The sequence below is a fragment of the Solanum lycopersicum genome, chromosome 3, assembly GCF_036512215.1.
Source record: "Solanum lycopersicum chromosome 3, SLM_r2.1".
In the NCBI taxonomy this organism is placed as follows: Eukaryota; Viridiplantae; Streptophyta; class Magnoliopsida; order Solanales; family Solanaceae; genus Solanum; species Solanum lycopersicum.
In genome coordinates this window covers 66430495-66454336 of record NC_090802.1, presented here as the reverse complement: position 1 = coordinate 66454336, position 23842 = coordinate 66430495, and the positions used below count along the sequence as shown (strand labels likewise).

General features: G+C 31.1%; 3 protein-coding genes across 3 annotated transcripts; 2 read left to right on the top strand and 1 right to left on the bottom strand.

Moving 5' to 3' along the window:
• Positions 1-1017: 1017 nt before the first annotated feature.
• Positions 1018-6525, bottom strand: LOC101268172 (Ribonuclease III). Its single transcript, NM_001329159.1, is given in 7 exon segments — positions 1018-1562; positions 2889-2994; positions 3212-3314; positions 4246-4298; positions 5003-5092; positions 6037-6158; positions 6248-6525. Coding segments are annotated over 7 exon segments (711 nt in total). The 5' UTR covers positions 6471-6525; the 3' UTR covers positions 1018-1548.
• Positions 6526-8064: 1539 nt separating this feature from the next.
• Positions 8065-11831, top strand: LOC101268460 (uncharacterized). Its single transcript, XM_004235556.5, has 3 exons — positions 8065-8311; positions 8415-8603; positions 11361-11831. Exons 1-3 carry the CDS (start codon positions 8269-8271, stop codon positions 11675-11677), a joined length of 549 nt encoding a protein of 182 aa, XP_004235604.1. The 5' UTR covers positions 8065-8268; the 3' UTR covers positions 11678-11831.
• A 2718-nt stretch (positions 11832-14549) lies between these two features.
• Positions 14550-17856, top strand: LOC101256170 (cytochrome P450 90D2). The gene is made up of 8 exons (XM_004236343.5): positions 14550-14884; positions 15472-15796; positions 16236-16385; positions 16458-16706; positions 16882-16971; positions 17055-17240; positions 17327-17448; positions 17539-17856. Exons 1-8 carry the CDS (start codon positions 14649-14651, stop codon positions 17636-17638), a joined length of 1458 nt encoding a protein of 485 aa, XP_004236391.2. The 5' UTR covers positions 14550-14648; the 3' UTR covers positions 17639-17856.
• Positions 17857-23842: the final 5986 nt, after the last annotated feature.

Here is a 23842-nt window from a genome sequence, read left to right as displayed (position 1 = left end):
TCTTATAAATAATTTGTGATAATAAAAAAAATATGTGAATGATAGACAATTATTATTACCTATGGATGAAACTAAAATAAAATCTTAAATTGTTCTTTAATCATTTCAAATTATATATCTTTAAAATCTATAATAAGTTTATATTCCTCTTATAAATAATTTGTGATGAGAAAGAAATATGTGAATGATAGCAAAATATAATTATTTATGGCTGTAAAATATAAATAAATTAACTTTTATTATGTTAACAGCTTTTAAGGGTATTTCAGACATTTTGATTTAAAAAGCTGTTTATCAGCACTTATTTGCCAAACACATCAACAACTTTTTTTTTAACTTCAGCATTTTTATCCAAACGCATAACTGCTTATTTTTAAAATAAGTTTCAGCACTTTCAAAAGTACTTTTTTAAAACTGCTTTTATTAAGCCCATCCAAACGGGCCCTTAGTGGACAGCAAATTAATGCTAGAACTCTCTTTGTCATGAAGCAAGAAAATACTTGTTTATGCTTCGTCTCCTTTACATATATCACAGCCACACCACATTGGAAAATTGCAGCAAAGTTTCAGATACTGTTCACTATCCCCTGATCTTGATCAATAAAGTATATCACAAGTTCAATACATGCATTGTAATTTCATTGAGAATAGAGATCAGATGATATATTGCTAATGTTAAGACTACAGAGAGACAATTTTCTACTAAGAATCTGAGACCAAGGCAAAACTTAACAAAACCTGTACAAAAGCAGGCTTGTGGTAGGCAAAATAAGAACTATCTCTACAGTGGACAGACAAAGAACCTGAGTAGCCACATCGCCGTGCATCATGTTCTTGTTGTTCTCCCTGTATGTCAGGAAGATGACAGAAAAAAAGGAGAAAAATTGAAAATAAGACCGTTGAGATGGAATGGTGTAGATTCATATCTCCAGCCGCTTTTATGGCCTATCAACAAAGGGAAGTAGAAGAAACTGACGGACAGATAAGAAATAGCAGGAGAGGAAATGCAGATGGTGAAAAATAGAAAGCCTCAAATTCTTCTTTCCACATTTCAAGCTTAGCGCGTATTACATGGCAAATGGACTTGATATAAACATAGTTGCTTATAAACATGTCCATGTACACAATTATCCTCACACTGACAACCTTGAATGAGTAATCTAAACACATCACTAAATCTATTTAGCTGATGATGCGTATAACTTTTGAGAAGTACTCAAGTGGAGATCATATCTCTATTGTAAGTCTAAATGTTTCTCCATTTAAGAACTAATACGACCTCTTCTCTAAATGTTCTCTCCATTTAAGAACAAATAATATGACTTGTTATTTTCTTTCTAAGCTTTGAAATACTAAACGTCCACTCACATCCAAGCTCTTGTGATATTTAAATGATAGAGCACATGAAGAGGTGATGGCAACCTTCCTCAAGTCTCCACGAACTTTGTTGTTTTTGAGAAACTCAATTGATTCAGCATGCTATTGGAAATGTTCGTCTTCTTTATCTACATAGAGCGAGCTTCATGATCTTCATCTCTTCCTCCGACATCACCTTGTTGTGCCTATGATATGCAATATTTGTCAAACTTAAAAGTATTACTAATATATCAAAAATAAACAAGATTATATTTCCCAGTCACATGTTAAAAGTACTAAACAGTTCCAGGCACAGAGCACAGATGATGTTGAAAAGGAAATAGTGAGAACAAGTTTATCATGCACACATACCAATTACTAGTGCACTTTTACATCTTTCCTATATGGTGCTATATAGAAAATGCAACACAATAGCCTGCACTAACCACTGGTAAAAAAAAGATCCACCATATATCTGATAACAAAAATTCAGCTGTTGTAACCATCAGTGAATACAAAAAGAGAAGAAAAAAGCAACGAGCAAATAACATGAAAAGGCAGAATCTATGTAGTAACCCAGAGAAAAAGAAGAGGAAGATAGCGAGTAGCGACTAGCGGTCAACATGAACAGATAAATATAGTTTTTAAATGACAAGTAGGCACATAAATTAGTCTTTCAATTTTGTGTAACCTTACTTAAAAGGAAAAGGACGTGTCATATGTCCCTTGGATATGGGCCACACATAAGATGAAAATATGAGTCAATTCCAGAAGTCATCTCATTCTCAATGTCATATGAAGAAAAAGAGTATTGCTCTTTGGGTGGGTGGGTGGGTGACCATGGAATTAAGCTTAAAATTTAGCTATGTAGACAACTTTAAGTTCTTCGACGAACATACTGTCAGTGGAAAATAATTGACTAATTTATGTGTGAAGGAAAAACAGAATGATGTGGGCAAAATCATGACTCATGTCTTCTATTTTTCAACAATTTTGAAAATGTTTAATCCATTGGATTAAAAACAGAAATTGCATATATGACCTCAAAGTCCCCGTTTTAGGTGCAAAATCTGTCACTTTCAGCAACTTTGGAATAACTCAAAATCAACAATCATGAACCTTGGGATGTAACATCATCAATGGCATAGGTAAACAACAATCTAGATTCAAGCGAGTGGGATCTGCTTGGTTTTTTCTTCGGCAGGGAAGAGAGGTTAAAAGGAAATTTGAGGACCAAGAAGAGCCAATATATTTTCTACATACAGGCAGAAAATAGAGGACTTCTTTCTGAAGAAGAGGCTATAAACATAATACCAAACCCAAACTGACCAACCCACAATGTGGAACCCATTTTGTCATGATATAAACCGTCTGAACCAAGTTTGTCACGGATTGAATAGGGACTCAACTCATAAATCCAATTTTGGATATCACTCAATCAGCGTGCATAAATATGGGTGGTCTAGACGGGTGATAGAAAAATGGGCTTAATTGCTATTATTTTAGAGCTAAAGAAAATAGAAACAACTTACCATCTATTCTCTCTACAATTGGCAGTGTAGAGTCACCTATTTGGAAGCCCAACTTCAGCATGATTTGTTCAAGCCTTTGCACATTTGTAAGGTAGAGATAACCAACCTACATGAGAGAAAACTAGGAAAAATTTATTTTTAAGTGAAGAAATTCATATGTACAGAAGATTGAACCTCCCAAAAACATTCAACGGCTTCTGAACCCAAAAAAGAAAAAATGAATTGATTGACATGCATTAATAAACAGCACATGGCGGTCACCAGATGAAGCACAGGTAAAACAGCTAATTCACAATTCTTAACAGATGGTTGAAGAAACTGACAAGTGTTTCAAGTGAAGACGCTCTGTTGTAAACAGCCACACCAGCACGCTTTTTTGTCTTCGTCTTGCCTGAACCAACATTTTTCCCCCAACGTAGAACACCCCTTTAACATGGGAACACATATACATGGTCAAAATCACATGGTAAAGAGGAGGTTTAATTTTCTTTACAAGTAATGCTTCTTTTGCAGTTTAATGGGGTTAAAATAAACAATACATTTAAAGGATTAAGACATCTAAATCTAGAAGCCTAACAGCCATCTTTCAAAAAATCTATCCACACAATCAACAATTACATTTCAATAATGTACTGAATGGCGTCACATAGATTTATGAATTTAATGTAATGTAATGTAAGGGGCTATTGACAATTGTTGAATAGAATAAGAAAGCACTCCTATTAGATTGAAAATAGAAAAAAGGAATGCTGAACTTGGCTGAGAATAGAAGTAAGCCATATTGCCGGTTACCAATATAAGATTTTATTCAATTTGTCAAACAACTTATTATGGCTGTGCAGCATTTATATAATTACCCTCCTCCAAGAGTTGGATTTATTCGAAGAATCAGCACGAGTGATCCAGCTTCAACAAACAAATCACTAATTTTCAGAACAGATGTAAAGTTACAAAGTTCAAAAAAAAGTAAAAATCAAAACAGCTGTAAGCCATCCAAATTTTGTCGCAAGAAGCATATTCAAAAGGATAAGTGTCAATGCAGGATGAAAGCTTGCTCGAGTATAAACAAGATAGTAATAAACAAAGAATTAACTTCATGAATTTATAATTATGTCTACTGAATATATGAGAAAGCTGACTTTGACTTGTTTGACGAAGGAAAAGATGCTCTATTAGGGAACTTTGTTTTTAGTGATGGTGGTGTCCTGACCAGCTAGCACTCTATTTGTTATTTTATGAATCTGTTAGCACAACAAAACTTAAGATAGCCGCAAATTCCTAAGATGAGGATTCATTCATGTAAATCACAGATGAACATCCAAAAGGAAAGAAACCAGCTCAAATGCAATATATCTACCTTTCCTCTTCGGACAATATATTGTCGTTCATAAGTTTCTGCAACATAGCATCCTGCAATAAAGTATCATACAAACTCAACCAAGTATCATCACACACAGTAAGACCTCAAAGGCCCATGTCCAAGCAAGTGTTTCAAAGAAAAAAAGTTTCAGGAATGGGGGTTTTGGTGGGGGGCATGATATCCTTGAAGTGTTGTATTAACAGGATACCTATCAAGAAGAACAGTTCCTCAAAATAGAAACTTTGGTAATTGAGATAAAAGAGTTTTTTTTGTTTTTGTTTTTGATGAAAGATAAAGGGGGTCATCTTAAAACAAGGGTGCAGCAGAAAGAGTGAATTCTTTACATTTCAAAGCATGTATACGAAGTTATCATGCAAGTAAATACAAAATATTTCACATATTATGCAGTAAAATCATCCCTGGCATCTTTTTCTATCTTAACATCTCAAAGCATGTAATTAGCCGTGAAAGATTTCCATAATTGAGCAGTACAATCATCTCAATGTCTTTTGTTTTGGTGGAGGGAAAGGGAGCCAAAACTCCAAGAGTCTTGATGCCCTTATAAATCCATAAAGAAGATATAAAAGGATTATCAAGACGTTCCTAAAACAAATTTGTCTCTTATGGCAGACATCAATAAGTACACTTAAAATAGATTTATCCCTTGAGGGAGACATCATATAAAAAAATCATAGGAAGCATATATCAATAGATGGATCTTCATCAGGCCTTAAGATTAGTGAGGTAGCCATACTTGTGCCTCGCAACGTACTACTGCCATGACTCGATCATTGTACTCTTCGATGCTCAATGGTGGGAACAAAAAATGTCTTCTTGCATATAGCTGCACATCGAAGGTTCAACAAGATTAGATATACATTTTCTAAGTTGCATCCCAATTGACTATTCAACTTTGATACCGTAACTTTTATGCATAAGTCACAACTACTACAAGTAATTGAAGAAAATCATGTGTTCCCAGTAGAAACCAATCATTCAAATTTCCAACAGAAGATACTGGAGTTGTACCCACCATTAATGCAAGTGACTCTAGGAACAGAAATGTAAATATCAATTTTCACATGCTTATCTACTTCCTACGTAGAGGTAAAGCTGCCCTCCAAGATGTCACAATGCACTACAAAGAGAAAAGGAATCAAGGGTATTTTCACATGCACATCTACTGATCTACTTCTGACACATGGTTGGAACTTGTCTTTGTGAATGTCATGAGAATGCAAAAAATCTACCCTAAGCAGCTTGTATAGTTAAGAAGGTTACATGTTTGTCCTGGTCCAAGATTGCCATCTTTCTAAAAGTAATATCTCCTATCGTATCAAGTTATCAGACTCAGATATTACCGTAATAGTTGAAGTCATATTAAATCTAAACAATAATATGCCCAAAAGCAAAACTACATGTAACCTCTAAACGAGTTTAAATCGTTACTACACAAAAGATTTTGCATATTACTAGTCAGAGATCCAGATATTGGATGCCTACTATTTCTCTTAAGATTGCCATTTTGGAGGCTGAGTAAAACATTTTTGAACTTCTCGCATGAGTGAGTGACACATATAGCTACTGGACCTCTCACCTAACAGTATGACTCAAACTTAATTCTCTCCTCTATATCAATCCAAAAAAAAAATGGCATAAAAATTCTTACTGAAGAGTATCACTTCAATAATATTCCAATAACTCTCCCAAATTTAGTACTCCTATGTTTTTCACAAAAAAAATAAAGATAATTGACAATAATCAACAAGTATAAGCGTGAATCAGAACCTCAAAGATGCAATCTCCAACGTAAGCTAGCGAAGCTGCGTTAAACACGGACCGAGGCTTCTCAACTTTGGGTGCACTTGGTAGCCATACGTCGTACCCCATATATGTTCCATCCGGTTTCACTATTTACAAAATATAATATCAACATGTATAAATAAAAAGTGAAACATCAAATTATGCTCAAAAGAGAAAGCAATTAGCCGTTCAGTACCTTCCGCAGACTTAGGAATTTCACGTTTGAGAAGGTCCGATACTGAAATATTCGACCGGCTGGTAGAAGGGGACAAGGAGATAGTTGAAATGGCGGATAGAGAATCAGTGGTTTGGGGCTTTTTAGGAGATGTACGGTGAGGAGTGTACGGAAGCCTTTGAGTTGTGTCAACTGAAGCTTTTACAATTGGGGATATGGAGAAGAAAGGAAGAAGAATCGCCATTGTTGAATTACAGTAACTCTTCAGCTACTCGCGGGACAATATATCTTCAAAGGATAAATTGTATTCCGCGGCATTTTGTCCGTTTAGTAACGGAGTGTTTGTTAGGGTTAATTCTAACAACACCCTTAACTTATTACAATTGTAAAAAAAAAAAAGGTCCCATAACTTCTTCAGGTTATAATTTGATCTACTTTTGTAATTATATGTAGGAAAAATTACGCGGTTAAACAAATTTACTGTACTTAATTATTCATCATAGCTATAATTTGTTGTAATTATCAATCGCAATTAAAATTAACCATTAGTTATGTGGGGCAACTTCTAATGTATATAATTAGTCGCGTTTGTATATGTATAATTCGTTATATTTGTATAATTCGCAACAAACAATTCTTTGTTTCATTTGTATTTGTATATGACGATGATTTTCTTTGGTTAGTTTGTATTTGTATATGATGATGATTTTCTTTGGTTTTTCAGTTTTGTCATCATATACATTCAACTTTTTTATGTATAAAGTTTGTATATATGTTTAGTTTTCAGATTTTGCATGATAAAATTTTTATATAATTTAATTTGTATGATATATTTTGTGTGATTGTTTAATGTCATATGTTTATGTTTGTATTAATTCATGGTTTTGAGTTTTTTATATTTGTATAATTTCAGACTTAATATTACTCAATTATACAAAAACACATGAATCATTCAAAATTACCTGCGAATTATACAAATTATTGTCTTCTCTTGCTTGCCTCTCTCCTCTCTCCCAGTCTCACTCACCTCTCTTCTCCCTCTCCCAATCCGTTCGTCTTTCTCTACTATGTCACAGTCTCTCTCGCCAGAATATACAATTACATATGTATGATATACAATTATTTAACCAATATACATATATAATTCACCTCTCTCGCTCGTCTCTCTCCTCCCTCTCCCAATCTCGTTCGCCACTCTCCCCCATAACTTATAACTATGAATCGTAATTAGCAAACTATAACTATGAAGCATAGTTAGATTATTTTTGAGTGGCTGTATGCTAAAGTTCCTCCTATATATATATTAAGGGGTAGGGAGAAAGTGATAATATAACCACTCAAAAATAATATTGATTAAGTAGGAGTTTGAAGATACTGTTTTATTTTTATGTTATATGAAAATGTATAATAATGCATTATATAGCAGGAGATGTGAATCGAGAAGTAATTTTCATGATTTTTCATAATAATATTGGGTGTTTTTAATATTAATATTGCAATTTAATTATTTTAGAAAATTAGGCTACAATCAAAAATTAATTATCATATTTTTTTTGGCTGAAAAAATAGGTTTTACTATTAGTCATCACTAAAAATCACTCATAACCTTTAATGACAATATTTTGAGATTTTGTGACAACTTTGTCGTCACTAAAGATCAAGTTATTTTGTAATGAATCTTAGTTGACAACACTTAGGTGGAGGGATTAGTCCTATGTGGCATACCACGTCACTAAAAAGTTTGGGTGTTAACTCTTGAGGGTATTTGTGCTCTCTCAGAATAATAGCGGGGTATTTTTAATCACTAAATATAATAGAGAGTACAAGTGATTTATTTCGCATAGTTTAGGGGTAATTTTGACCCATTTCCCTTTTTTTGAAAAGTTTGGGTTACCACGTCGTCGCTTTACACTACTGCTGTAATTTACCTCAACGGTGAAGAAGAAGAAGAAAAGAAACGGCGGCCGGCGACTGAAGACTGTAAACAGTGTGAATTTTGCAGCAGAGCAGAGAAGAAAGAAGGAAGCTATAGGAAAGGCGTAATGGCTGAGCCTCCAAAACTATACGTTAATAAACCTAAGAAAGGTAATTGCTGAATTATTTTGTCAATCGAGAAGAATCTCCTATAACAATGGCATTATTTTTCATTTTTTTGAATAATAGTAACCGTTTATAATCGGATGTACAGCGCAGTTGAAGCAAATTCAGCAACAACAGGCATCTTCTCCGACAACGCCGCCGGCGCCGCCGTCATCGATGGCGTCGTCATCTATGGCGCGCGGTGCGGCTCCACCTCCTCAGCCGCCTAAGGAATCCTTTATTCGCCGTTACAAGTACCTATGGCCTATGCTTTTGGTTGTCAATTTCTCTATTGGAGGTTACTCTTTCACTCTTCGTTTTTTTTCCCATTGTTGGCTAAAGCTTTTTTAATTTCATTATAAGGTTCCGAGCTTTTTGAAATTAGACGTCGGCATTTTTGATGATCTACTTAATGCGTTTTAATTTCGTTCCATGTCTGCTATGGTGATGTTATTGTTGGAGTCCCATGTGTTTGTGGGATTGGAGTTTGTTCTCTTATATGGTGTTGGCAATTCATAAGTTAGCTTTTGTCTTGAGTCAGATTCAAGATCCGTTCTTTAACATGGTATAGAGTTAAACTCGTACATGTTCATTGTTTTCGACATTGGGCCCCTTGTCTTGTATTGTCCATGCTCTAGATGTCTAGTCCTGGAAGTGTTGGAGTGCCACATCACAATGGAATTTGGTCTCCTCATATGGTCTTGGACCATCCTCCTTGATGAGCTATCTTTTGAGGTTAAGTTAGGTCTAAGATCTACTCTTAAACAGTTATATGCTGAATTTGGACTTCACCGTAGAAAATGCAATTCAGTCTTGTTAAAGAAAAGTCTCTAGGGAAAGGTGCAGAATGTTGAAAAAACTTTGTAGTCATGGAACTTCTTTTTAGTATTAGAGTTTAATTATTGTATTAGTAGACAAATTTCACAGTCTTTAGCTTATTTTCTTTTTCATAATTCAATTAGGGTGTGGCTTATATCTCATACTGTCATTTCCAAACGCACAAGAATTTTCTGTTCTTTGAGAATCCATTCTAGATGCGTACTTATCCTTGTTCCTTAGGGGACAGTGTAAGTAGCTTTGATTAGGTAAATTATTGAAGAGATGGTACAGAGTAATGTTACAATAGGCCTAGAGTAACTAAGTATGTTATCTTTCTTGCTACACTCCCTGTGTCATTGTTTCTCTGAATTGGTTTGCTTTCTCTTCATTTTTGGGTTCTTCTTGTATGTCAATAGATAAAGTTTTCCTCATTTCTAGTTTGAGTGTTTTGTGATTTTTATGCGACACCAGAAATAAACATAAGTTCTGTTTCTTATCTGTCAAGCACTATATTGGTTGTTCTGAATTTTGAATGATGCGGTCCATTTAGAGGCCTAAACCAAAAAGTTTAAATCCGAACAGACTGATATAAAGTAATGCAACCACCTTTAGTCTAAAAAGCCTTCACCTTGCCCTTCTGCACTAAAGAGGAGAATAATTCTTACATGTAGGGTAAGAGAGGGAAGTACAACATAGAGGGGTCTTGAAATACTAGCCAAGAATGTCCAAATGTATACGGTTGAAAACTGCACTATCAGTGAAGATGAATGACAGTTTTCTGTAAAGCTTTTGTGTTTGTACCTTCTTTGGAATATATTGCCCTGCATCCCCACATACAATAGAAAACTTACCAAACGGTTCATGCACCATGTTTGTTGCCATCATTATGGAGGAGTAAGATACCTTTGGTGGAGGATCATTTGTACACTTTTAGAATGATATTATAACTTTACGAACTCGAGTACTTTGAATACCTTGGTTTCAAACATGAATATCGTGAATGGTGTAATCCAGCTGATTTAAAATGATGGTTTATTCGATCTGATTTATGATGGTTGAATGAAAGTTGTGTGGTCCAAATCTGGTGCAGATTATTTTGTCGAAGGGGCCAAATGATCATCAGAAATGTACTGATTGTTTTGGAATCGTGACACGAACTTACCAAAAGTTCTTATTATCAGTGATGGAAATTATCAAAACAGACATATCCTTGTAAAATGGAACCATAGTCACAGTCTGTTTGCTTGGATTCTTCAATAATGTCGAGAGTTACTTGCCGGATCCTTCAAAGCTAGTGCCATTTGGAAGATCCGACATGTGTGTGGCAACATTTTTGGAAACTTGGAGCAACATATGACACACACTAAATAGTCCAGTAATATGACTGTGCTGAAAGAAAATAGTCGTAAGTTTGAATTGTTCTGTGTCTCTTTATTAAGCTAGTTTCAGCAAGGACAATTAATAACTTAGAAGCAAGCAATATTGATCGAGTCCACCAAACTTTGTTAAAGCACATGTTCAGCTTTGATTCTCATTTCTAACTTCCATGCTGCAACTGTTATTTGACTTAACTAGTTAGTAAATTTAATTTCATCTACGCTCTAAACAGTGATTCTCTTTTAGATTTGACCAGAACTTTCACTTGGAAGTTCCTGCAATCAAAGCCATGTTAAAGGTGAAAAATAAGCAACTGTAGTTTGTAACTGTTTTTCTTTATACTTTAATATGGAATGGAACTGTATGTACTGTGAACTAAGATCTTACTACTTGGCTAGTAGTCCTTGTGCTGCTTTATCTTTTTGCGTAATTCTACTCTCCTAGTGATGGCGATAGTGTTCCTCTGGAAATGCAAACAAGTGGAATTCCTCTGTGTGCACTATATTTATTTAGTATAAACATGTGATGTTAATACGGAATGTTTATGTCATCTTGTTGTGCTCCAATTGTTACTGGTAAGAAGAAACAAAAGGTCAATAAATTGATCTTCCTGCTTTATTCGTCTCAATCAGTTTTTAAAAGAACAGAAATATTAGTTCAAATTAACATTCATTGCTTCTTTTTCTGTCTCTCATTTCCATCTTACATTGTTAACTTGTAGAGTAGCATGTTTCTTTCCTGTATCCCCTTGCCATGCTCACAACCTTATGATACCTGAATTCCGGTCTTTACAGTTCTTTTTTCACAATTCCATAAACTTGCTTTTACATTCATGGTACTTCCGTCTGTTTTTGTGTAGCTTACCTTTTCATGAGGACTAAGAAAAAGGATATGGGAACTGAGGAAGGAGAAATAGATGTTCCTGGTGCCTCTATTTCAACAGTAGCTGCTAGCACAGTTAGTGAAAAGGAAAAGGAAGTCGCTGCTACACCTACTCTGCAGCCTATGATTGTACGAGAACCAATACCCGAGAATCAACAGCGTGAACTATTTAAGTGGATGTTGGAAGAAAAGAGAAGAATTAAGCCAAAAGATCAAGAGGAGAAAAAGCGGATTGATGAGGAGAAAGCCATTCTCAAGCACTTTATTCGAGCCAAGTCCATCCCAGTTTTGTAATTTTTGACTATGACGAAATCCCAGTAGTCGTAGCCCGTAGGCTTGGATGAAAAATTTATCCTCAGGTTTGATTTTCATCATTTTCGTTTTTCAAATATAAACACATGTTGAAGTAATGAATTTGCTTGGACAATGAAGTGATGTTTGATCCCTATCTCCAAATCCTTGTTTTTTTGACAAGAAACTTGTAAATACATTTGGACTCTTTAACTATTTGATATTGCTGGCTAGAGAAGACATCGGATTGTTGTTATGAAGATGGATGTTTTCTAACTCGTTTGGGATTGAGGTGCAATAATTAACGGGATGACAAATTACTGAACAGTAGCGATATATCTTAGCAATAAAACCATCCTCTGTTAACCTTTGGGGGTGAGCCAGCGGTTTGAGCTTGGGACTCCCATGTTGAAGGTCTCATGTTTGAAACCCCTTGCCAGTGAAAGCAAGGGGTTTGCCTTCTGGGTCGAGCTCGTTGTACTAGACTTGCCAAGTGCGGGTTACAACTATTGCATAGGAACAGGGTTTTTACTCTGTGTACATTCAAAGGGCAGCGACCACGGATTTCCCTTGTCATAAAAAAAGCAAAAAAATGAATAACGAATGAGATGAAAATCGATCCTCTGAAAACTTTCTTTTTTAATTGGACTAAAAGAAAGAATAAAATAAACAAATTAAAACGAGATTATTAGCTAAAGAAATTGAGCTTCCACGAAATGCGTGTATCATCGAATCAATGATTGCCGTCAGCGCATAATGCATCTAACTTTAGTTCATTCAAAAGTTTAGTTAGTAGTATTAATTTATCAAAGGAAAAAAGATAGAATCATAGTTTAGTTTTTAATAAATAAAATATATATACACCTAATGTACAAGAAATAATATTCTCCAACGGTTTTCAAGCTAAGATTTGGTTTATATACCAAAAAAAATTTTTTGTATCTAAAGGAACTTAATGGAATGATGACATTAGAATGAAGCACACGCTTACACTAATGATTATTAACAAATTAAATCAGTTAGGCCATTCGAACAATCATGGAAAGAAGAACTTAATTAATTAATATTGGGGCATGGTACTTAATACTCATAAATAATCAAAGCCAAATACCAAAACTTGATAATTATAGTCAAAGGGACGTGTTAATTAAAATTAAAATCACATATGTATTCCATTAAAGAACTAAAAGAAGAAAAGATTAGCTAGTCTTGCACCTTAATTAATACTTAATTACTCATAAGAGGCGTATAAATCAAGAAATTAAGGATAAGATTGAGATTAATTAGAAGAGAAGTTTGGCCATGGCTTGCGTAGGTAGGGTATTGAATATGATGATAATTATATATATATATATATATATATATATATATATATATATATATATATATATATATATATATATATATATAGTTAAAGTGTTGGCTTTGTACTTAGAAAAATAAACTCACATGCAAGCACAATTGTGTCCCTCGTATATCATGATGAGCGTAGGGACTTTGTATTATTAATTCTATATATATATATACTTGTATAATATATAGTTTACATATATATCTTAACAAACTTCTCTTTGTACCTACCAAGAATTTGATTTGCCTTATGTTAGTTTTGGACCACTTAATAACATATTCTTCCCTTCTTTTCAAAATATACGTTATCAATCGTTTTTGTTTGATTAAATTAAAAATGACAACTTGCATCTCGTATGACATATAGTGATTAATGAAACGGATAAAATAATGAAATTTTATACTCACATTTTGATGAAAGCACGAAAAATGTTATATTATGAAAGATTAAAAATAGGTTATCTAATATTTGTCAAGTATCTGATAAAATAATCGAACACAAACCGATTTAAAAAAAGAAAAATAAACTAAGTTTTTTTAATGAGCATGCAACTTTATTGTTTGACCAATAATCAACACAAGCGGCTACCAAATCACTGGCTTCTTCTTTTATACATTTATACATATTTTAGTATATAGTTTTAGTATTGTAGGATCTATTCTAGTTTAACTTTTTCTTCATTTTTTCCAATACAATCATATGAGTAGACTCTTTTAATGATCAATATTGCATGATGGTGGGTCACTAGAGTCCAAATTATTAAAGATGGCTAGACATGATTTACCTAGACATTGATCCTCCTCATGATCACTTTGAGACAATTCGTAAGCGTATATAAATATGTTTTTTAATTTAATTTCGTTATTTTATGAATAAATAAATTGTAACAATCTTAGTTACTGATGAAGTACTAATCCATCACTAAATAACTCTTAGCTAATTGAGTTTTTAGATGATTCGTTGCTAATTCATAATAACTAGGAGATTTTTATTGTTAAGCTACAAAATTTATCTCCTTCTTTGTTTTCTTAGTAGTAAATAAAATATGGTTTAATTAAGACACAATACATAAATATGTCTTTTAACTTGGCTTCGAATCACATTTATGTCTTTCAACTTTGGATGTGCAAAAATAGACACTTAAACTTGTATAAAGCTGAACAAATAGACACACATGTCCTACATGCCATTTTTTGTCCTATGTGGTGTCATACGTGTATTGTGTCATGTAGGACTCATGTGTTTATTTATTTAAAAGTTGGATAATTAAAATGCATGTTTGTGCATTATGAAAATTAAAGGTCAAAATTAAAATTTGAAGCTAAATTTAGAGTCCAATATATGTATTATGCCGTTTAATTAATGTAGACCTTATTATATATTTGTCTTCATCATGACTAATCCGACTAAATTAAAGTTTTTGTTAACTCAAGTACCCAATTCCAATTATTGTACAATATTCTAAAAAAAAAAAACACTTTTTTCTGCTTTAATTACTCCCCCCACCCCACCCCAACCCCCCAAACACAAATAATTTATAAACACAAGTCAAAAACATCTACAAAACCATTTTATTCTCAAAAAAAATTCTCTAGTTTTGCCTTAAAAAAAAAGAAAAAAATTATGTATAATTATAGTGTTTGGAGTTCGTTAGCAATTGCAATTTTTATCATCAGTTTTCATAAGAAATTATTCATCATAATCATTCATAGAGTGAAACGATATGCACAATCAAACAAGACGATTTCACTACTTCCTTTGGGAAATCTTGGATGGCCTTACATTGGAGAAACCTTAGAGTATATTTCTTCTGCTTACACTCATTCTCCTGAATCCTTTATGGATAAACGTCGCCACATGTAAGTCGTTACATTCTACACAGCTAAAATTAGCTATGAACTTTATCGCTAAATATAATTTTTTTTTTAAATAAGATATCCATATATGTTGTTATTTGAGAGATTGGTGATGAATTTCATTTAGCTAATTTCTTTCACAAGAGAGCTATTCTTTTAGTGATTGATATGAAAAAAATATATTTATGTATCTTTTTTAAGGAAAATATTTTACATGATCGATCTCTTGTTTATGAATGGAATTTAATTGTTTTGAAATTATTAGCTTAAGTTTTATTAGCCTTATAATTATCTTTGATATCGATTTTCTTTCAAAAATAATTTTCATCACTAGCTAGATTGTTTTCTACTTGCTGAGACTATACTAGATATATTATTGTTGTAGTACTAACAAAAATAACGAAAAATTAATACTTTTCATGAAAATAACTTTTGTCGTATCAAACATATATGCTACGAGTAATAATATGATCATTACCTTTCAAATTTATTTTCTCTGTTGATGAGTCGTAATTAATTAGTATGTTCTGTTAATTAAATTACTATAATGTATTCTTTTTTATTAATTAACTTATTTGCTATTTGAATAGGTATGGGAAAGTGTTCAAGTCACATATATTTGGAAGTCCAACTATAATTTCAACAGATGCAGAAGTTAATAGAAGTATTCTTCAAAGTGATGCAAAGACTTTTGTGCCCTTTTATCCAAAATCTCTTACTGAATTAATGGGAAAATCCTCAATTTTGCTAATTAATGGAAGTTTACAAAGAAGAATCCATGGCTTAATTGGATCTTTTTTCAAATCTCCTCATATTAAAGCTAGAATTACACATGACATGAAGAAATATGTACAAAAATCTATGGATAATTGGCAAGAAAATTGCCCCGTCTACATCCAACATCAAGCTAAAAATGTTAGTTTTCACTTTCCCTCTCTCTTCTCCGCGCTTTCAAAAAAATTACTAATTTTCAACGGAACGTTTTATTGGAACTTAGCTTGGTACCAATTTTCTAGTAGTGCCACTTGTTTATATTTTTTTATATTTTGATACGGATAAATTTTTTGTAGCTAAATGATAAATTTTCGTTTAGCTAAGAGGTTTTGAGCGATGAATTAGCCAGGGATTACTGATAAATTATTTTGTAAGCTGGAAAGTAATTTGTTACACATAGTGAAAGTTAGTAATTATGACTTTGAATAATCGTGGGGTTTATGCTAAAACTTAATGAATTATATTGTTAGTTAAAGTGAAGTCATTTGTTATAATTATGTTTGGGATATTTAAACGTGTTTAATTTTCAACATTATCGTTTAATTTAATTCTTTTTGTTTTAATATTGTACATATTTCAGATTGCTTTTCAAGTACTAGTCAAAGCATTGATTGGTATAGATGGAGGTGAAAAATTGGACATATTAAAAATCAATTTTCAAGAATTTATTGCTGGTCTTATGTCTTTGCCAATTAATTTCCCTGGCACTACACTTTATCGTTCGTTACAGGTAACATAATTTATCTTATTATGATTTTGGAAAAATAGACGTAACGAGTATTGAGAACGAATTTTATTTCAGGCGAAAAAGAGGATGGTGAAATTGATACAAAATATTATACAAGAAAAAAGGGAAAAGAATATTATGTCAACAGTAAATGACGATGTAGCTGATGTTTTATTAAATGATACAAGTAAAGAATTAACAGATGAATTAATATCTGATAATATGATTGATTTTATGATACCTGGTGAAGATTCTGTTCCAGTATTAATAACTCTTGCTATTAAATACCTCTCTGATTCTCCTCTCGCTCTCCAACAACTGACGGTACGTATTTTTTCTCACTCTGATCTAATTTTTTAAGTTGAGTTCAATCCAGTATCGATGAAATAAGGAGAATTTAGTCTTTTTTTATATGATGTTAAAGTACGTCGAAAGGCTCGTAACATGATAAATTTATTGTTAAGCTACAGAATGGCTAATTATTTTTCCTATTTTATAGGAGGAGAACATGACACTAAAGAGGTTGAAAGAAAAGCAAGGAGAAACATTAGTGTGGAGTGACTATTTATCATTACCATTTACACAAAACGTAAAAATTATTTGATTATATTTCAACTTAATTATCAAACATAATTATTGAATTAGTGATTAATTACTCTTTTTTTTTAATAGGTGATATCAGAGACATTAAGATTGGGAAACATAATAATAGGGGTAATGAGAAAATCAGTGAAAGATGTGGAAATAAAAGGATATTTAATTCCAAAAGGATGGTGTACTTTTGTTTATTTTAGATCAGTTCATCTTGATGATAATCACTATGACTTCCCTCATCAGTTTAATCCTTGGCGTTGGCAAGTAAGCACGATAATTTTATTTTTTTGAAATATTTATTTTATTATATTAATTATTGTAATTTATATTATTTTTATACGTACGTACAGAGCAAGGATACAAATAATTGTAACTTTACCCCATTTGGAGGTGGACAAAGGTTGTGCCCTGGGCTGGACCTTGCTAGGCTGGAGGCTTCAATTTTTCTCCACCACTTTACTACTCAATTCAAGTATGTATGGAATTTTTTTAGGGATAATTAACGATAAAAATTTAGTTTAAAATTCGATTTATAAAATTAATTTTTTGAATATTGATACAGGTGGGTAGCTGAGGAGGATTCAATTATCAATTTTCCAACTGTAAGAATGAAGAAAGGAATGCCCGTTTGGATTAAAAGAAGAGAGACTAAACAATGTTAATACATATATTAGAAGAACAATATAAACGAAAGAGATTAGAGAGAGAGAAAAAAAATAGTTTTTTTCTTCTTCATTTCATTCTTATACACTTTGGATTGTTATTAAAATTTGTAAAAAAAAAAAAGTATATGTAATATCATAACCACAAAAAAAGTAAGCATTTTGAAGCTAAACCTAAGAATGAGTATCTGAAATAAATTATATTTTCTACGAAGAAAGGTTAAAATTGCTTCTGAATTATGCGAAATAGATTACTTATATCCTTCATTACATTTTGGGATCAAAAATACCCTCGCTGTTATCCTAAGAGACCACAAATACTCTCAAGAGTTAACAACTCAAATTTTTTAGTGATGTGGCATGCCACATAGGACTAATCCCTCCATCTAAGCGTTGCCAACTAAGATCCACTACAAAAGAATTTGATCTTTAGTGGCAACCACAAAATCTCAAAATATTGTTACTAAAGGTTATGAGTGACTTTTAGTGACGACTAATAGTAAAACCTAGTTTTTCAACAGAAAAATATGATAATTAATTTTCGATTGCAACCTAATTTTCTAAAAATAAATAACTTACAATATTGATATTAAAAACACCTGATATTATTATGAAAAATCATGAAAATTACTTTTCGATTCACATCTCTTATTGTATAATGCATCATTTTGCATTTTATACATTGACATATAACATAAAAATAAATCGTACAATATTTTGAAACTCCTACTTAATCGATATCATTTTTATTTTTAAAATAATGAGGAATAAAACACAAAATTAAAATTTAATGTTGAAAACTTTTAGTGACGATTTTTTGGGCTATTGTGGCGACTATTGTCGCCGCTAAAGGTCTAGTTCTTTTGTAATGAATCCTAGTTGGCAATGTTTAGGTGGAAGGATTAGTCTCACGTGGCTAGCCAAGTCAATGAAAACATTGAGTGTTAACTCTTGAGGGTATATGGGGTCTCTTAGGATAACCAGTAGGGGCATTTTTGTAGGGGTGGGCATTCGGTATTTTGGTTCGGTTCGGTTTTTTTTTCGGTTTTCGGTTTTTGTAAATTGCGTACCGAATACCGAACCGAAATATTTCGATTCGGTTCGGTTTTGTTAATTCGGTTCGGTTTTTTATTTCGGTTTTTTAATGGGCCTGTTTAGTGGGCTTTTTAAACTTAACAATTTTTTCAATTTTTTGTTTGATTTTTCAACTTAATGGGCTTTGATATTTCAACTTAATGGGCTTTGATATTTCAACTTAGGGTTTCTTATTTTTTAAAAAAAGATTATTTAATATTAATAATTATTAAATATAATATAATTTATAAATTATAATTTAATATTTCGGTTTAAACCGAAATACCGAATTCCAAAGTAACATGTACCGAAAACCGAACCGAAATGCCGAAAATACAAAAAATTAAACCGAATACCGAACCGAAAATCGAAATACCGAAACCGAAATTCTGAAAAATTTCGGTTCGGTTCGGTGTTTCGGTTTTCCGGTTTTTATGCCCACCCCTACATTTTTGATCCCAAAATGTAACGAAGAGTATAAATGGTCTATTTCACATAGTTCAAGGGCAATTTTGACCCTTTTTTCGTATTTTCTATAATGAGAAAATGCACAAGTAATCCTACTAAACTATGATCCAAATTCCAGGGACACACCTTAACTAAACTAAGGTCCTATCTGAACTTATTTTTTTTTTAAATTTTATAACCTTTTGTGTTATGTGACACACTCCATTACTCCATGCAATTAAAGCGCATGGGAGATATTTGAATGTCACGTTAGCCAAAGAGATGCACAAAATTACAAATAAAATAAGCTCAAGAGATAGTAATGTCTTACAATAGTTAAGGTGTGTCACTGAGATTTTTATTCTAGAGGATACTTGTGCATTTTTACTTCTATATACTAATAAAATTTAATACTACTATTATTTATCAATTATAATATATACTAGCTCTACTTCGATATCTGTTTTTTTCTTTCGACAAGACGAGCGTGATCATAATAAATTTAAATTATTCTCTCCACATTTTTTCCTTTCAATCTGTGGGACCTTATTATATGACTATATATATATATATATGACTATAGAATTACAACATGTTATATATTTTAATGTTTTGATATTAATGACGAGGTTATAATTTATATTAAAGAGTATCAGTAAGCACACCATGGTAAATTGAGATATTACTGGCCATATGGTTGAAGACAATTTATAAATATTTTGTGAACTAGAATTTACATACAACCTTTTTTTGGAACTTTTGTATTCCTTTTAACTATTTTGCTGAATTTTAAAATTGTATCAAAAGATGTTAAAATTTGACTTATTTATAGTGAGTCTAAGGCGCATTTAAAAGAGGGGATCACCAAGTTCACATGAATGATATTTTCCGTCCAAGATCATATATAGTAATATTATATTTTTTAAAAAAATATTAAAATGTACATGTGTGAACAGAATGCGATAATGACTTATGACTGGATGCACCGCAGAGGTTAAAAATTAAAATTTATATTTTCTTATTTTATTTTTAAAACTAGATAATACTTCTCTAATTGGTAATTGTTAAATATGTTGTCATTTTAATTTATATATATATATATATATATTGCAAGTGTGCGGTGCTTGTGTGCGTATATGTGCTCGTGTATGTCAACATGATCAAATTTATATTTTAGATTGATCTTTTTATAATAGAGTACCCATTATTTAAAAATCTTGAATACACTTGTGTGTAGTATATTAGACTCTTTTTTACTCTTATCAGAGTTGTGGATTTTTAATGTTACGGTGGCTCTTATTTATAGTGATGAGTTACACCTGAATTCCTATATAACCAAATATTTTATTAAATGTTTTGTTGATAAATAATTAAATAATGTCTCTTTACATTCATTACTTTTTGTAATATTATTATGACGACAAATTATATCAATTATTCTTTTTGACCAAAAATAAAATTAATATTAAATATGTTTTTTACTTTCTTAAAAATTTTATTTAATAAATAATTAAATAATGTCTCTTTTCATTCATTACTTTTTGTAATATTATTATGATGAAAAATTATATTAATTATTCTTTTTGACCAAAAATATTTTAACTTAATATTAAATATGTTTTTTATTTTCTTAAAAAAATTATTTAATAAATAATTAAATAATGTTAATTTTCATTCATTACTTTTTGCCATACTACAATTTGACCGTTAAATAACAAAAGATGTGACCGTTATATATTTATTTTTTTGTATTTCACTTTCTTCTTATTATTATTAACATGTACAAATACAATGAAAGAGAATTAAACTTGATTAAAAGAGTAATTTATGACTATAGAATTGAACATGTAACTTTTTTTTGGAATTTTTGTGATTCCTTTTAACAATTTTGCTAAATTTTAAAATTGTACCAAAAGGTGTATATGTACTGAAAAATTAAAATTTGACCTATCTATGGAGAGTCCGAGACGCATTTAAAGGGGAGGGGATCACCAAGTTCATGTGAATGATGTTTTCCATCCGAGATCATATATAGTAGTATTATATTTTTAGAAAAATATTAAAATGTACATGTGTGAACATCAAATAATGCGATAATGACTGATGACTGCGTGCACCGCTCTACATGAAGTTAAAAATTTAAATTTTATATTTTTGTTATTTTATTTATTTTCTAAAACTAGATAATACTTCTCTAATTGATAATTGATATTTGTTAAAACTGTTGGCATTTTAATTAATTAATTTTATATATATATGCGCTTGCGAGCGTGCAGATGTGCGTGTGTGCGCGCATGTGTGTCAACATAATTAAATTTATATTTTATATTGATCTTTGTATAATAGTATACTCATTTTTTCAATATCTTGAATACACCTCTGTGCAGTGTATTAGATTCATTTTTACTCTTCTCACAGTTATGAGTTTTCAATGTTAGAGTGACTCTTATTTATAGTGATGAGTTACACCTGGATTCCTATATGACCAAATATTCTATTAAATGTTTTGTTGATAAATAATTAAATAATGTCTCTTTTCATTCATTACTTTTTGGTGTTTGTCAAATTATTACGATGGCAAATTATATTAATTATTCTTTTTGACAAAAAATAAAATAGATTTTATTTTTAATTTAATATTAAATATGTTTTTACTTTCTTAAAGATTAATAAATAATTAAATGATGTTCATTTTCATTCATTACTTTTTGTCATTCTACAATTTTGGCCGTTAAATAAGAAAATAATTGATCATTATATATTTATTTTCTTATTATTACTAACATGTACGAACACAACAAAAGAGAATTAAAACTTGATTAGAAGAGTAATATACTGACTATAGAATTAAACATTAAACCTTTTTTAGAACTTTTGTGATTCCTTTAATTATTTTTTGCTAAATTTTAAGATTGTACCAGAAGATGTTAATACTAGAATGTGTACTGGAAAAATTAAAATTTGACCTATCTATGGATTGTCCGAGGCGCATTTAAAGAGGAGGGGATCACCAAGTTCATGTGAACAATGTATTCCGTTCGAGATCATATATAGTAATATTATATTTTTAAAAAAATATTAAAATGTAAATGTGTGAACATTAAATAATGTGATAATGACTTATAACTGGGTGCATCACTCTACATGAGGTTAAAAATTTTAAATTTATATTTTTTCTTATTTGATTTATTTTTAAAACTAAATAATACTTGTCTAATTGATAATTGTTAAAACTGTTGGAATTTTAATTATATATATTTATATATGTGTGTGTATGCGCGTGCGAGCGTGTGGACGTGCGTGTGTGGTGTGTGCACGTTTGTGTCAACTTGATTAAATTTATATTTTATATTGATCTTTGGAAAAATACCCAAGTACCCCCTCAATCTATGCCCGAAATCCCAGAGACACACTTATACTATACTAAGGTCCTATTAACCCCTGAACTTATTTTATATGTAATTTTCTACCCCTGTTTAGCCTACGTGGCACTAGTTCAAAAAAAAAAGTCAACCATCGTTGGGCCCACAAGATAGTGCCACGTAAGCTAAAAAGGGGTAAAAATTATTAATAAAATAAGTTCAGGGGGTAATCGAACCTTAGTATAGTATAAGTGTGTCTCTGAGATTTCGGGCATAGGTTAAGGGGGTACTTGGACATTATCCCTTGATCTTTTTATAATAATGTACCCATTATTTCAAAATCTTAAATACACCTCTGTCCTCTCACACAGTTGTGGTTTTTCAATGTTGCAGTGACTCTTATTTATAGTGATGAGTTACACCTAGGTCCTATATGACCAAATATTCTATTAAATGTTTTATTGATAAATAATTAAATAATTTCTCTTTTCATTCACTACTTTTTGTTATGATGACAAATTATATTAATTATTTTTTTTGACCAAAAATAAAATTAATTTTATTTTTAATTTGATACTAAATATGTTTTTTACTTTCATAAAGATTTTATTTAATAAATAATTAAATAATGTTCATTTTTATTCATTACTTTTTGTCATACTATAGTTTTGCTCTTAAATAAGAAAATATGTGACCGTTATATATATATATATATATATATATATATATATATATATATTATTTCACTTTCTTCTTATTATTATTAACATGTACGAACACAATAAAGTAGAATTAAACTTGATTAAAGAGTAATGTATAACTATAGAATTGAAGATAGAACCTTTTTTTGGAACTTTTGTGATTCCTTTATTTTGCTAAATTCTAAAATTGTACCAAAAGGTATTATCACTAGTATGTATACTAAAAAATTAAACTTTGACCCATCTATGGAGTGTCCGAGGCGCATTTAAAGGGGAGGGAATCACCAAATTCACGTAAATGATGTTTTCCGTCTGAGATCATATATTTTAGTATTATATATTTTTTTTAAATATTAAAATGTACATATGTGAACATCAAATAATGCGATAATGACTTTTGAATGGGTTCACCGCTCTACGTGAGGTTAAAATTTTAAATTTTATATTTTTCTAATTTTATTTATTTTCGAAAACTAGATAATACTTTTTTAATTGGTAATTGTTAAAATTGTTAGCATTATATATATATATATATATATATATACACACGCACGCACGCGCATGTGTGCGTGTGTCAACATGATCAAATTTATATTTTATATTGATTTTTTATAATAGTG

Bases quoted from the DNA above. Each gene is read 5' to 3' on its own strand.
- LOC101268460 (XM_004235556.5), top strand. From the start codon at position 8,269: ATGGCTGAGCCTCCAAAACTATACGTTAATAAACCTAAGAAAG. The intron at 8,312-8,414 runs GTAATTGCTGAA...TCGGATGTACAG, and splicing joins CGTTAATAAACCTAAGAAAG to CGCAGTTGAAGCAAATTCAG. The intron at 8,604-11,360 runs GTTACTCTTTCA...GTTTTTGTGTAG, and splicing joins TGTCAATTTCTCTATTGGAG to CTTACCTTTTCATGAGGACT.
- LOC101256170 (XM_004236343.5), top strand. From the start codon at position 14,649: ATGTATAATTATAGTGTTTGGAGTTCGTTAGCAATTGCAATTTTTATC. The intron at 14,885-15,471 runs GTAAGTCGTTAC...CTATTTGAATAG, and splicing joins ATGGATAAACGTCGCCACAT to GTATGGGAAAGTGTTCAAGT. The intron at 17,449-17,538 runs GTATGTATGGAA...ATATTGATACAG, and splicing joins CACTTTACTACTCAATTCAA to GTGGGTAGCTGAGGAGGATT.